The sequence below is a fragment of the Pristiophorus japonicus genome, unplaced genomic scaffold, assembly GCF_044704955.1.
Source record: "Pristiophorus japonicus isolate sPriJap1 unplaced genomic scaffold, sPriJap1.hap1 HAP1_SCAFFOLD_800, whole genome shotgun sequence".
Lineage (NCBI taxonomy): Eukaryota > Metazoa > Chordata > Chondrichthyes > Pristiophoridae > Pristiophorus > Pristiophorus japonicus.
Window position 1 is genome coordinate 1 of NW_027254719.1, and position 15,925 is coordinate 15,925.

Consider the following 15,925-nt stretch of genomic DNA (forward strand, 5'->3'; position numbering starts at 1 on the left):
GGTGGAATGGGTGGGGGAAGGGGTGGGGGGGAGTGGAGGGGAATGGGGAGTGGAGTAGAGGTGGGGGGGAATGGGGAGGGGAGGGGTGGGGGGAATGGGGAGGGGAGGGGTGGGGGGAGTGGGGAGTGTAGTGGGGGGGAGTTTGAGGAGGGGGGTGGGAGGGAGGGAGGGGAGGGTGGGAGGGGGGGGGAGGGAGTGTGGGGAGGGGGGAGGGAGTGTGGGGAGGGGGGAGGGAGTGTGGGGAGGGAGGGGGGGGGGGAGTGTGGGGAGGGGGGGGAGTGTGGGGAGGGGAGAGTGTGGGGGGGAGGGGAGGGGAGGAAGTGGGGGGGAGGGGAGGGGGGAAGGGAGGGGGGGAGTGTGGGGGGGAGGGGAGGGGGTGGGAGTGTGGGGGGGAGGGGAGAGGGGGGAGTGTGGGGGGGGCGTGTGGGGGGGAGGGGAGGGGGGAGTGTGGGGGGGAGGGGAGTGGGGAGGGATGGGGAGGGGGGGAGAGTGTGGGGAGGGGGGGGGAGAGTGTGGGGAGGGGGAGAGTGTGGGGGGGAGAGTGTGGGGAGGGGGGGGGGAAGAGTGTGGGGGAGGGGGGGAGAGTGGGTGGGGGGGGGGGAGTGTGGGGAGGGGGAGGGGGGGAAGAGTGTGGGGGGGGAGTGTGGGGAGGGGGAGGGGGGGAAGAGGGGAGGGAGGGGAGTGTGGGGAGCGGGGGGAGTGGGGGAGGGAGGGGGGGAAGAGGGGAGGGGGGGGGGGAGTGTGGGGAGGGGGGGAGTGTGGGGAGCGGGGGGAGTGTGGGAGGGGGGGGGAGTGTGGGGAGGGGGGAGGGGGGTGAGTGTGGGGTGGTGGGGGAGTGTGGGGGAGGGTGTGGGGGAGGAGTGGGTAGGAGGAGGGGAGTGGGGGAGTGTGGGAAGAGAGTGGGGGAGTGTGGGAAGGGTGTGGGGAGTGGGGGAAGGGTGTGGGGAGTGGGGAGGGGTGTGGGGAGTGGGGGAGGGGTGTGGGGAGTGGGGGAGGTGTGTGGGGAGTGGGGGAGGGGTGTGGGGAGTGGGGGAGGGGTGTGGGGAGTTGTGTGTGGGGAGTGGGGGTGGGGAGTGGGGGAAGGGAGTGGGGGAGGAGTGTGGGGAATGGGGGAGGAGTGTGGGGAATTGGGGAGTGTGGGTAGGGGAAGGGGTGGGGGAGGGGTGGGGAGTGGGGGAGGGGTGGGGAGTGGGGAGGCGTGTGGGAGTGTGGGGAGTGAGGGAGGGGTGGGGGAGTGGTGGGGATTGGGGAGGGGTGGGAGGGGTGTGGGGGAGGGGTGTGGGGAGTGGGGGAGTGTGGGGAGTGAAGGAGGGGTGGGGAATGGGGGAGTGGTGGGGAGTGGGGGAGGGGTGTGGGGAGTGGGGGAGTGTGGGGAGTGGGGAGTGGGGAGGCGTGTGGGGAGTGAGGGAGGGGTGGGGGAGTGGTGGGGATTGGGGAGGGGTGGGGAGTGGGGGAGGGGTGGGGAATGGGGGAGTGTGGGTAGGGGAAGGGTGGGGAATGGGGGAGTGTGGGTAGGGGAAGGGGTGGGGGAAGGGATGGGGGAGGGGTGTGGGAGTGGGGGAGTATGGGGGAGGGGTGCGGAGTGGGGAGCGGGGGAGGGGAGGGGAGTGGGGGCAGCTTTGGTGCAATTGGTGTGAATGTGTGCGAGGTATCTCGGCCCCCCATTGATGAGCTGCCCCCTCCTGTCCGGGCTCACAGGGCGGACACCCCAGCCCACACCCAGCGCTTGGCGGCCGTGGCGACGGAGGTGGAACGGACCGGCTCCTACCAGCTGACCCAGAACGAGCTGATCTTCGGGGCGAAGCAGGCCTGGCGCAACGCAGCGCGGTGTGTCGGGCGCATCCAATGGAGCCGCTTACAGGTCAGAGCACCGAGCCCTCACACCGTGCTCACTCTCTGCCCCTCCCACTGTCTCGCTTTCTGTATCGCTGGCACTCTCTCACTCTCTCTCTATCTCTCTGTCTGTATCTCTCTCTATCTGTATCTCTCTCTCTCTCTATCTCTGTCTCTCTCTCTCTCTCTCTGTGACTAATTCACTCTGTCTCACTCGGTTTCTGTTTCTCTCTCTCTCTTAATCTATCTCTGCATCTCTTTCTCTCTTTCTCTGTCTCTTTCTCTCTATCTGTCTTATCTGTCTGCATATCCCACTCTCTTCCTCTCTCTCTCGTTTTCTCTCTATCTATCTCTCCCTGTGTCTGTCTCTTTCTGTCTCTCTCTCTGCCTCTCTTTTGCTCTGTCACTGTTTCTCTCTCTATCTCTGTACCTCTCTGTCCATCTATGTATCTCTCAGTCTCTCCCTCTCTCTGTGTCTCCCACTCTCCCTCTTTCTCTCAGTCTTGCTCTCTCTCTCATAGGAACATAATAACAAAAGCACACCATTTTGCCCCTCCAGCCTGTGCCGGCTCTTTGAGTGAGCTATCCAATTACTCCCACTCTCCCGCTCTTTCCCCATAGCTCTGTTAACCTTTTCCTTCAAGTATTTTTCCAATTATCTTTTGAAAGCCGCGATTGAATCTGCCTCTACCGACCTTTCAGGCAGTGCATTCCAGATGACAACTCGCTGTGTAAAAAATGTTCCTCATGTGGCCTCTGGTTCTGTTGCCAATCAGCTTAAATCTGTGTCCTCTGGTTGCTAACACTATTTGCCTGTAATAATTACGTGCAGACTTTGTTACTGCCCGTACTTTTACAAATGCCAATGTATTTTTTCCTGGATGATTGTCCCTAATGATCCCCTATCACTGACGTTGGGCTGACCGGCCTGTGTTTGCTGGGTCTCTCCCCTTTTTGATCAAGGGTGTAACATTTGCAATTCTCCAGTCCTCTGGAACCACTATTATATCTGAGGAAGATTGTAAGATTGTGGTCAGAGCCTCTGCAGTTTCCACCTTTACTTCCCTCCTGGGATGCTGGGATCCCTTGGGACTCCAACAGATAAGCCCTCTGTTGGCGATATTATACAGGTTGCCTGGGGTTGCATACATAACACCATCCACCTGCCCTGGCTTCCTATCCCTTAGTACCCTTGTTTTGCAAAAATATCGATCTCGGAATTAAAACTATTCATTGAGCGAGCATCTACTGCTTTTTGTGTGGGGTTCCGCACTTCTACCGCCCTTTGTGTGAAGAAGTGTTTCCGAACTTCTCTCCTGAATAAAAAACAAAATACTGGGGAATCGGGAAATACGAAATAAAAACAGAAAATGCTGGAAACACTCAGCAGGTCAGGCAGCAAAGGGTGTGGAGAGAAACAGAGTTAACTTTGATTTTAAGGATGTCCTAGTCTCTCCGCTCCCCCCACCCCAGTGGGAAAAGTTTCTCCCTGTGCACCCATTCAAAATCCTAAATACCTCCATCAACTCGATTACTGAGATAAGGCTACAGGATTGATAATTAAACATTGCAGGGTACAATATATTTAGAAAAGACAGAGGGAAAAGGGGAGGTGGAGGAGCAGTACTTATTCGAAATAACATAATGGCAGTAGAAAAAGTGACGCAGCTATCAGTAAGACAGAAATAGAATCCATGTGGATAGAGATAAAAGATAATAAAGGATCGATCACACTAATAGGTGTAGTCTACAGACCATCACCATAGGCGGTCCCTCGAGAAGAGGATGACTTGCTTCCACGCCAAAAAGGGATGAGTTCACAGGTGTTTCAATGAAGGACCTAATATTCCAGGTCCCGAACTACATGTTGAAGGGTGGAAGATGCCTGTGCGTGGATTTTTTTAACTTGTGGTGGCCGTTGTACACCAGCCACCACACGGACTTGACAGAGCTGGGTCTTGGTCCAGTGGCAAGGATTACCCAAGACGACTGGAGACCAGTTCTGCTGCACGGACCCAGTGAGTACACATATCGCAGTGTGGGCTGGGCCCGTGCTGCCCCTGGGCCCCGGCCCCGAACACACGCCTCCCCTGGGCCCCGATCACATCCCTCCACAGTCTCTCGCCGCTCCGTCACATGGCTCTGGGCAGCCAATCCAGGTGCAGTATTTTCTCATTCATAATAATGGGAACTCCGTAAATAGGAGTTCTCATTATTATGATTGAGAAACACCGCCTGTACACGCCCACCGTACACACCCCCGTACACGCCCCGTACACACCCCCGTACACCCCCCGTACACACTCCCTACACCCCCCGTATACGCTCCGTACACGCTCTGTACACCCCATACACGCTCCGTACCGACTTGGGGAGGCCGGGATTTCTGGGCCATTGTGTTATCTAATTCAATACAAATATAATAGAAAATAGGTGCAGGAGTAGGCCATTCGGCCCTTCGAGCCTGCACCGCCATTCAATGAGTTCATGGCTGAACATGCAACTTCAGTACCCCATTCCTGCTTTCTCTCCATACCCCTTGATCCCCCTAGTAGTAAGGACTACATCTAACTCCTTTTTGAATATATTTAGTGAATTGGCCTCAGCAACTTTCTGTGGTAGAGAATTCCACAGGTTCACCACTCTCTGGGTGAAGAAGTTTCTCCTCATCTCGGTCCTAATGAATAGCTGAGGCCACTTTACAGATCCATGTTGGACACCACTAGTCCTTTCCCCCTAATTCGAGTCTATACGCATTAGCCCTTTGTCTTCCACTGCCTAACCAATCTCATAACCAGGTTAATAATGCCTTCAATTTCCTGAGCGTTAATTTGAACTAACAGTCTCTTATGTGGAACTTTATTGAATGCCTTCTGGAAGTCCATACAAACTCCATCCGTCAGCATTACCCCGTTGGCTACTTTAGTTCCGCAAAAAATTCAATTAGATTCAAGAGACATGAGCTACCATTTACAAACCCATATTGGCTCTCTCTAATCATCTCAGATTTCTCTAAGTGCTCAGTCACTCTGTCCTTAATTTTAGATTGTAATAACTTACCCACAACAGCTGTTAGAAAAACAGGCCAATAATTTCCTGGTTTCTCTCTCACTCCTTTCTTAAATAATACTTATCTCTCTGTCTCCCTATCTCTGTCTCTCTCTTTGTATCTCTCGCTCTGTCTCTCTCTCTCTGTCTCCATCTCTCTCTGTCTCTCTCTCTCTCGGATTCTCTGTTTCTCTTAATCTCTGTCTCTCTCTTTATTTAATTTTCTGCCTCTCTTAATCTCTGTCTCTCTCTCTTTCTCTCTCTGTATCTCTCTCTCTTTCAGTGTCCCTCTCCCTATCTCTCTCTCTCCTTCTCTCTCTCTATCTCTCTCTATGACTCCTTGTCTCTCTTAGAAGAATGAGAGGGGATCTCATAGAAACATATAAAATTCTGACAGGATTGGACAGGTTAGATGCAGGAAGAATGTTCCCAATGTTGGGAAGTCCAGAACCAGGGGTCACAGTCTAAGGATAAGGGGTAAGCCATTTAGAACTGAGCAGAGGAAAAACTTCTTCACTCAGAGAATTGTGAACCTGTGAAATTCTCTACCAAAGTTGTTGAGGCCAGTTCGTTAGATATATTCAAAAGGGAGTTAGATGTGGCCCTTATGGCTAAAGGGATCAAGAGGTATGGAGAGAACGCAGGAAAGGGGTACTGAGGTGAATGATCAGCCATGATCTTCTTGAATGGTGGTGCAGGCTCGAAGGGCCGAATGGCCTACTGCACCTATTTTCTATGTTTCTCTCTATATAACCCTGTCCCTCTCTCTCCCTGTCTTTCTCTGTCTCTTTTTCTCTCCCACTTTCCCTCTTTCTGTGTCTCTTTCTCTCTGCCTTTCACTCTGTCTGTCTCTCTCTCTCTCTCTCTCTCTCTCTGTGTTTTTCTATCTCTTGCTCTCATTGTTATTGAGATTAATCAGAGTTTTTATTCTCTGCTGACAGTTCTTTGATGCTCGGGACTGCAGTACGGTCGAGGAAATGTTCAACTATATCTGTAATCACATCAAGTATTCAACCAACAAGGGGAATATCAGGTAATGAGAGAGCTCCCTCTACATTACCCAGTGTCAGCATCGAGCGCTCCTGGGGCAGGTACAATACAGAGCTCCCTCTACATTACCCTGACAGTGTACCCCCACTTTATACCTGGTGTCAGCATCAAGTGCTCCAGGAGCAGGTACAATACAGAGCTCCCTCTACATTACCCTGACAGTGTGCCCCCACTTCATACCCAGTGTCAGCATCAAGTGCTCCAGGAGCAGGTACAATACGGAGCTCCCTCTACATGACCCTGACAGTGTACCCCCACTTTATACCTGGTGTCAGCATCAAGTGCTCCAGGAGCAGGTACAATACAGAGCTCCCTCTACATTACCCTGACAGTGTACCCCCACTTTATACCCAGTGTCAGCATTGAGCGCTCCAGGAGCAGGTACAATACGGCGCTCCCTCTACATTACCCTGACAGTGTACCCCCACTTTATACCTGGTGTCAGCATCGAGTGCTCCCGGGGCAGGTACAATACGGAGCTCCCTCTACATTACCATGACAGTGTACCCCCACTTTATACCCAGTGTCAGCATCAAATGCTCCCGGGGCAGGTACAATACAGAGCTCCCTTCATGCTGCCCAAGCTGTTTGCTCATGTAGTCTACATTTAACTCTCTCTTGTAGATCTGCCATTACAATCTTCCCTCAGAGGTCAGAGATGAAGAGTGACTACCGTTTGTGGAACAGTCAATTCATTCACTATGCGGGGTTCACTCAGGAAGATGGCACAGTCCTGGGGGACCGTTCTACTGTCGAATTCACTGAGGTACTGGCCTTCGAACATCGCTTCCTGTACATCCAAAGCCACATCGACACACATGTTTCTAAAATGCTGAAACCGTGCGTCAAATGATGGGCAATTCCAGTCTCCCAGTGTACATTCATATCGGGTCTTGGGCAGGCCCAGAGTAAGTGGGTATGGGGCCTAGAGCAGTGCCAGATTGAGTGGGTATGGGGCCTAGAGCAGGGCCAGATTGAGTGGGTATGGGGCCTAGAGCAGGGCCAGAGTGAGTGGGTATGGGGCCTAGAGCAGGTTGTCAGACAGGAAGCAAAGAGTAGGAGTAAATGGGTACTTTTCAGAATGGCAGGCAGTGACTAGTGGGGTACCGCAAGGTTCTGTGCTGGGGCCTCAGCTGTGTACATTGTACATTAATGATTTAGACGAGGGGATTAAATGTAGTATCTCCAAATTTGCGGATGACACTAAGTTGGGTGGCAGTGTGAGCTGCGAGGAGGATGCTATGAGGCTGCAGAGTGACTTGGATAGGTTAGGTGAGTGGGCAAATGAATGGCAGATGAAGTATATGTGAGGTTATCCACTTTGGTGGTAAAAACAGAGAGACAGACTATTATCTGAATGGTGACAGATTAGGAAAAGGGAAGGTGCAACGAGACCTGGGTGTCATGGTACATCAGTCATTGAAGGTTGGCATGCAGGTACAGCAGGCGGTTAAGAAAGCAAATGGCATGTTGGCCTTCATAGCGAGGGGATTTGAGTACAGGGGGAGGGAGGTGTTGCTGCAGTTGTACAGGGCCTTGGTGAGGCCACACCTGGAGTATTGTGTACAGTTTTGGTCTCCTAACTTGAGGAAGGACATTCTTGCTATTGAGGGAGTGCAGCGAAGATTCACCAGACTGATTCCCGGGATGGTGGGACTGACCTATCAAGAAAGACTGGATCAACTGGGCTTGTATTCACTGGAGTTCAGAAGAATGAGAGGGGATCTCATAGAAACGTTTAAAATTCTGACGGGTTTAGACAGGTTAGATGCAGGAAGAATGTTCCCAATGTTGGGGAAGTCCAGAACCAGGGGTCACAGTCTAAGGATAAGGGGTAAGCCATTTAGGACCGAGATGAGGAGAAACTTCTTCACCCAGAGAGTGGTGAACCTGTGGAATTCTCTACCACAGAAAGTAGTTGAGGCCAATTCACTAAATATATTCAAAAGGGAGTTAGATGAAGTCCTTACTACTCGGGGGATCAAGGGGTTTGGCGAGAAAGCAGGAAGGGGGTACTGAAGTTTCATGTTCAGCCATGAACTCATTGAATGGCGGTGCAGGCTAGAAGGGCTGAACGGCCTACTCCTGCACCTATTTTCTATGTTTCTATGTTCCAGAGTGAGTGGGAATGGGGTCTAGAGCAGGTTCCAGAGTGAGTGGGAATGGGGTCTTGGGCAGGCCCAGAGTGAGTGGGAATGGGGTCTGGAGCAGGTTCCAGAGTGAGTGGGAATGGGGTCGAGAGCAGGGCCCAGAGTGAGTGGGAATGTGGCCTAGAGCAGGTTCCAGAGTGAGTGGAAATGGGGCCGAGAGCAGGTTCCAGAGTGAGTGGGAATGGGGTCTTGGGCAGGCCCAGAGTGAGTGGGAATGTGGCCTAGAGCAGGGCCCAGAGTGAGTGGGTATGGGGTCTTGGGCAGGCCCAGAGTGAGTGGGAATGGGGCCGAGAACAGGGCCCATAGTGATCGGGAATGGGGCCTCGAGCAGGTTCCAGAGTGAGTGGGAATGGGGCCGAGAGTAGGTTCCAGAATGAGTGGGAATGGGGTTGAGAGCAGGGCCCAGAGTGAGTGGGAATGGGGCCTAGAGCAGGTTCCAGAATGAGTGGGAATGGGGCCTAGAGCAGGTTCCAGAGTGAGTGGGAATGGGGCCTAGAGCAGGTTACAGAGTGAGTGGGAATGGGGTTGAGAGCAGGGCCCAGAGTGAGTGGGAATGGGGCCTAGAGCAGGTTCCAGAGTGAGTGGGAATGGGGTTGAGAGCAGGGGCCAGTGTCGTTTAATTTGTCAGACACGACCTCCATTTAACCAAAACCATGCATTGATTAATTTGCGTTTTTTTTGCCCGCTGATTGATTTTTTCGTGAATTGTTAGTGGATTGCAACAGTTTGCAACAAAGTGACATTAGGTGGGATGCGCAGGGCTAGGCCGAGACAGGATGGTCAGTGAGATCTGGGGCTGCTCAGGTATGAAGTGCAGCAGGGCGTTAGGTGAGCTGCTTTGTACTGTAGCTCAGCAGTGTTGCCTGTTGTCTCACTGCCCTCTCTTGTATGATCTGTCCCCAGATTTGCCTGCAGCTGGGCTGGAAGCCCGAGAGGAGCCGATTCACGGTGCTGCCCTTAGTGTTACAGGCCAACGGCGATGACCCCGAACTCTTCGAAATCCCACCCGAACTGATCCTGGAAGTCTCCATTCGACACCCACAGTAAGTGCGGACCCCGCTGCTCTGCCCATGCGAATCTCCCGCTGTCCCTCGGTGCCCGCTGCTCCAAGCCTTGTCCACGTAGACAGCTCGGATCGAGGGCCCACCTGGAGCCAATGGACATGAGGCCTGTCGGCTGGGAGAGGCCCAGCATTGGTGAGACTGAAGCCTGGAGGCCAGACTCGTACAGCGGCTTAGGTCAGCTGAGCCGAGGCATGATTCAGGCCTTAAAGCTGATGAACACCTCAGCCTACACTCGCTGAAGCTCGAGCTGCGAGATTGTTGTCGGCCTGTTCCAGTTGCAATTGAGGCCTGGGGTAGCAGTGGTGATCCAGACCTGGAGTCAGGTGTAGGCTCAATGTAGATGTGTTTTAGGCCTGAGCCTGGTAGTAACATAGAAACATAGGGCTAGACTTTTCACTTCACATCGCCCATCTATGGCCCATCTATTGCCCAAAACGGACCACTATCGCCTATTTTGAGCAAAAAGTGGAAACTAGGCCCAATACATTGCCGGAAAAACAGGTGCCTAAGTTTCCACTTTGATCGCCCACACCAGGCCTACCCCAAGTTTCGGCACCTAGCATGCACTTCGCTGGGCCGATGCAAGGCCCAAAAGAGTTCTGAGAAATAGTTGCTTTTACTGGGCCGAAGAGAAGGAAATGGGCACTACGGACGCCATTTTGAACTTTGGAGGAAGGGGGGAGGATTAGTTGTGAGTTATTTAGAGAGTTAATTTAAAGATAATTGTACTCAGAATATTGGAACAGGGAATTTAAAGAGGTATTATCAAGTTATTTTTGGTAAATAGGTTTTATGTATTGAAATTATTTTGTAAATAGCTTTTACATGGTGAAGTTATTCACTGATATTGTTGGGGCCTATCAAACTGACTGGTATACAGCGTAGAGAGTGCAGAGTACAGTGTTTATATAGACTTGAGAGATTATTAAAATTAGTAATTATTGATAGTGATATGGGGCCTATGCTTTCCGTGCCTTTAATTGCAACTGTTCACACGCTGGTTACTGAAAGGACCAATCGAAGAGGTGGCAGAGTAATGGACGGAGACAAAGATTCAACTCAATGTTAGGGTTCATAAATTTATTCATAATTTAATTATGTTAGAATACAACAAAATGACATTGAAGATTCTAATTAAAATTTCCATACATCATTAAATAATAGATATGGACGATTTTAAATATAAATGTCAACTTACTCTGGCTGTTGCCAGCAGGATGTTCCATCTTTTGCGGCACAGGTCAGATTTGCGTGCTTCGTTGGATGCCGACACGACCACGTCGGCAATCTCAGCCCATATTCGTCTATATGCACGGGGTGGAGGTTTCCCATGCCCACCCTGTGTCAAGTCCTCCCACCTCGTGCTCATGATATTTACGAGGGCCTCATTGGCCTCCTCGCTGAAGGGCTTGGCCCTTCTCCTCTCATTTTCTCCCTCCATTGATGCTTTTTATTTATATAGCAGTATTTCAGCAATTAAATACTGTTGACAAATATATAATTATGCTTATAAGTATTTATAAGTATTTTAAATTAAAAAAAATATTGTAGATCTCTCAAATTTGTTAATTTTACTTTAAATTCCAAGATACAATCTACCGAACCCAAAAGCCTCTCTCTTTCTTTCTCTCTCGCTCTCGCTCTCTCTCTCTGACCCTCCCTGTGCTTCTGAGCATGTGTGATAACCCCTGACCTCTCAAAACGCGGCAAAGAAAATCAACCTCAAACAAAAATCCTACGCATGCGCAGAATAGCGTTGCCAGGGAAGCTTTTTTTTCCTTTGACTTCTATTTTCTTTGGACGATCGTGAGATCACCGAAAAATCAGATTGGCCATTTGACATCGCCGGGGGAAGGCTGAGTGGAAAATCGCAACAAAAAAAAATGGGCCTTGTGCCGGCGATCGGCACGGGCGATACGTGCCACATTGCTGGAACAAGGCCCATTTTTCTGCGCCTTATCACCTAGTAGAAAGTCTAGCCCATTGAAAATACATGCAGGAGTAGACCATTTGGCCCTTCGAGTCTGCATCACCATTCAATAGGATCATGGCTGATCATTCACCTCAGTGCCCCTTACCTGCTTTCTCTCCATATCCCTGATCCCTTTAGTCGTAAGGGCTACATCTAACTCCCTCTTGAATATATCCAATGAACTGGCATCAACAACTCTCTGCGGTAGCGAATTCCACAGGTTAACAACTCTCTGAGTGAAGAAGTTTCTCCTCATCTCAGTCCTAAATGGCTTACCCTTTATCCTTAGACTGTGTCCCCTGGTTCTGGACTTCCCCAACATTGGGAACATTCTTCCTGCATCTAACCTGTCCAGTCCCGTCAGAATTTTATATGTTTCTATGAGATCCCCTCTCATACTTCTAAACTCCAGTGAATATAGGCCCAGTCGATCCAGTCTCTCCTCATATGTCAGTCCTGCCATCCCAGGAATCAGTCTGGTGAACCTTCGCTGCACACCCTCAATAGCAAGAATGTCCTTCCTCAGATTATGAGACCAAAACTGAACACAACATTCCAGGTGAGGCCTCACCAAGGCCCTGTACAACTGTAGTAAGACCTCTCTGCTCCAATACTCAATACCCCCGAGCTATGAAGGCCAACATACCATTTGCCTTCTTCAGCGCCTGCTGTACCTGCATGCCAACTTTCAATGACTCAGGTCTCGTTGCATCTCCCCTTTTCCTAATCTGCCGCCATTCACATAATATTCTGCCTTCATGTTTTTGCCACCAAAGTGGATAACCTCACATTTATCCACATTATACTGCATCTGCCACTCGTTTGCCCACTCACCTAACCTGTCCAATTCACCCTGCAGCCTCTTAGCATCCTCCTCACAGCTCACACCGCCACCCAGCTTAGTGTCATCTGCAAACTTGGAGATATTACACTCAATTCCTTCACCAAAATCATTAATGTATATTGTAAATAGCTGGGGACCCAGCACTGAGCCCTGCGGCACCCCACTAGTCACTGCCTGCCATTCTGAAAAGGATCCGTTTATCCCGACTCCCTGCTTCCTGTCCACCAACCAGTTCTCTATCCACGTCAGTATATTTATTACCCCCAATACCATGTGCCTTAATTTTGCACACCAATCTCTTGTGTGGGACCTTGTCAAAAGCCTTTTGAAAGTCCAAATACACCACATCTCCCTTGTCCACTCTACTAGTTACATCCTCAAAAAATTATAGAAGATTTGTCAAGAATGATTTCCCTTTCATAAATGCATGCTGACTTGGACCGATCCTGTCACTGCTTTCCAAATGTGCTGCTATTTCATCTTTAATAATTGATTCCAACATTTTCCTCACTACTGATGTCAGGCTAACCGGTCTATAATTATCCATTTTCTCTCTCTCTCCTTCCTTAAAAAGTGGTGTTACATTAGCTACCCTCCATTCCATAGGAACTGATCCAGAGTCGATAGACTGTTGGAAAATGATCACCAATGCATCCACTATTTCTAGGGCCACTTCCTTAAGCTATCAGGCCCCAGGGATTTATCGGCCTTCAGTCCCATCAATTTCCCTAACACAATTTGCCGCCTAATAAGGATTTCCTTCAGTTCCTCCTCCTCACTAGATCCTCGATCCCCTAGTATTTCTGGATGGTCATTTGTGTCTTCCTTCGTGAAGACAGAATCAAAGTATTTGTTCAACTGGTCTGCCATTTCTTTGTTCCCCATTATAACTTCACCTGAATCTGACTGCAAGGGACCTGTGTTTGTCTTCACTAATCTTTTTTTCTTCACATATTTATAGAAGCTTTTGCAGTCAGTTTTTATGTTCCCAGCAAGCTTCCTCTCAAACTCTATTTTTCCCCTCCTAATTAAACCCTTTGTCCTCCTCTGCTGAATTCTAAATTTCTCCCAGTCCTCAGGTTTGCTGCTTTTTCTGACGAATTTATATGCCTCTTCCTGAGATTTAACACTATGCTTAATTTCCCTTGTTAGCCACGGTTGAGCTACCTTCCCCTTAGAGGCCTAGCGTAGGTGTACTTTATATCTAAGGCTTGTGTCGGCATGCTACAGACCAAGTGTAAGTTTATTTTAGGCCCAATATAGGTGTAATTTAGGTCACAGCATTGTGGAGGCCTGACACAGATCAAGTTTTGGTATATTTTATGCGTTAGACTCGTGTCGGCCCAGTGTAGCTGTGACTCAGACCAGTCACCCTGTTGTCCGACTGTTCACCTTCATTATCACTCTCTCGCCAGGTATGACTGGTTCAACAAACTCAATCTAAAATGGTATGGACTCCCAGCCGTTGCAAACATGATGCTTGAAATTGGAGGTCTGGAGTTCCCAGCCGCGCCCTTCAATGGTTGGTACACGGGCAGCGAAATTGGCGTGAGGAATTACTGCGATTCGTCACGGTATGATCTGCTACAGGTAGGAACCTGTCTTTCGTTATCACAGAGTCACGGACCTAACAATGCAAAGGTCCAAACGGCCCATCCATTCCGGGCCGACTAAAAGCTGCAGGATTGGATCCAAAGGGCACAGAAAATGACAAGCTGTACAAACCATCCCACCCCCCCATATCCACACCCCCCATAACCCCAAACCCAACCCCCATATCCTTAAACTCACCCCCCATATCCCCAAACCCACCACCATATCCCCAAGCACACCCCCCATAACCCCAAACCCAACCCCCATATCCTCAAACTCACCCCCATATCCCCAAACCCACCCCCCCATAACCCCAAACCCAACACCCATATCCTCAAACTCACCCCCATATCCCCAAACCCACCACCATATCCTCAAACTCACCCCCATATCGTCAAACACCCCCATATCCTCAAACTCACCCCCATATCCTCAAACTCACCCCCATATCCTCAAACCCACCCTCATATCCCCACACCCACCCTCATATCCCCACACCCACCCTCATATCCCCAAACCCACCCTCATATCCCCAAACCCACCCTCATATCCCCAAACCCACCCCCCATATCCTCAAACCCACCCCCCTTATCCCCAAACCCACCCTCATATCCCCAAACCCACCCTCATATCCCCAAACCCACCCTCATATCCCCAAACCCACCCTCATATCCCCAAACCCACCCTCATATCCCCAAACCCACCCTCATATCCCCAAACCCACCCTCATATCCCCACACCCACCCTCATATCCCCAAACCCACCCTCATATCCCCAAACCCACCCTCATATCCCCAAACCCACCCCCCATATTCCCAAACCCACCCTCATATCCCCAAACCCACCCTCATATCCCCAAACCCACCCTCATATCCCCAAACCCACCCTCATATCCCCAAACCCACCCTCATATCCCCAAACCCACCCTCGTATCCCCAAACCCACCCTCATATCCCCAAACCCACTCCCCATATCCCCAAACTATCACCCCATATCCCCAAACCCACCCGCCATATTCCCAAAACCCACACCCCATATCCCCAAGCCCACCCCCATATCCCCAAACCCACTCCCCATATCCCCAAACTCAACCCCCATATCCCCACTCCCCATATTCCCACTCCCCATATCCCGTAAACCCACCCCCTACTATCTCCACAAACCCACCCCCCATAGCCCTACCCCAAAACTCCCCCCATATCCCCACCCCCATATCCCCAAACCCACCCTTCATATCCCCAAAGCCCACTGCCATAACCCCAAACCCACCACCACATCCTCAAATCCACCCCCCATATCCCCAAATCCACCCCCCATATCCCCAAACCCACCCCCCACATCCCCAAACCCACTCCCCATAATCCCAAACCCACTCCCCATAATCCCAAACCCACTCCCCATAATCCCAAACCCACTCCCCATAATCCCAAACCCACTCCCCATATACCCAAACCCACTCCCCATATCCCCAAACCTACTCCCCATATCCCCAAACCTACTCCCCATATCCCCAAACCTACTCCCCATATCCCCAAACCTACTCCCCATATCCCCAAACCTACTCCCCATATCCCCAAACCCACTCCCCATATCCCCAAACCCACTCCCCATATCCCCAAACCCACCCCCATATCCCCAAACCCACTCCCCATATCCCCATATCCCCAAACCCACTCCCCATATCCCCAAACCCACTCCCCATATCCCCAAACCCACTCCCCATATCCCCAAACCCACTCCCCATATCCCCAAACCCACTCCCCATATCCCCAAACCCACTCCCCATATCCCCAAACCCACTCCCCATATCCCCAAACCCACTCCCCTAATCCCCAAACCCAATCCCCAAACCCTCTCCCTTTATCTCCAAACCCACCCCCCATATCCCCAAACCCACCCCCCATATCCCCAAACCCACCCCCCATATCCCCAAACCCACCCCCCATATCCCCAAACCCACCCCCCATATCCCCAAACCCACCCCCCATATCCCCAAACCCACCCCCATATCCCCAAACCCACCCCCCATATCCCCAAACCCACCCCCCATATCCCCAAACCCACCCCCCATATCCCCAAACCCACCCCCCATATCCCCAAACCCACCCCCCATATCCCCAAACCCACCCCCATATCCCCAAACCCACCCCCCATATCCCCAAACCCACCCCCCATATCCACAAACCAACCCTTCATATCCCCAAAACCCACCCCGATATCCACAAACCCACCCCCATATCCCCAAACCCACCCCCATATCCCCAAACCCACCCCCATATCCCCAAACCCACCCCCATATCCCCAAACCCACCCCCATATCCCCAAACACACCCCCATATCCCCAAACCCACCCCCATGTCCCCAAACCCAC

The 15,925-nt window shown here is 51.3% G+C and overlaps 1 protein-coding gene across 1 annotated transcript in view; it reads left to right on the forward strand.

The window, feature by feature from the left end:
* The first annotated feature begins 1,564 nt into the window (after positions 1-1,564).
* Positions 1,565-15,925, forward strand: part of LOC139257122 (nitric oxide synthase 1-like) — a 173,413-nt gene continuing 159,052 nt past the window's right edge. Inside the window, exons 1-5 of the mRNA XM_070874390.1 lie at positions 1,565-1,861; positions 5,823-5,914; positions 6,556-6,697; positions 8,985-9,124; positions 13,377-13,551. Coding sequence (XP_070730491.1) covers positions 1,565-1,861; positions 5,823-5,914; positions 6,556-6,697; positions 8,985-9,124; positions 13,377-13,551 — 846 coding nt within the window. The remainder of the gene's footprint in view (positions 1,862-5,822; positions 5,915-6,555; positions 6,698-8,984; positions 9,125-13,376; positions 13,552-15,925) is intronic.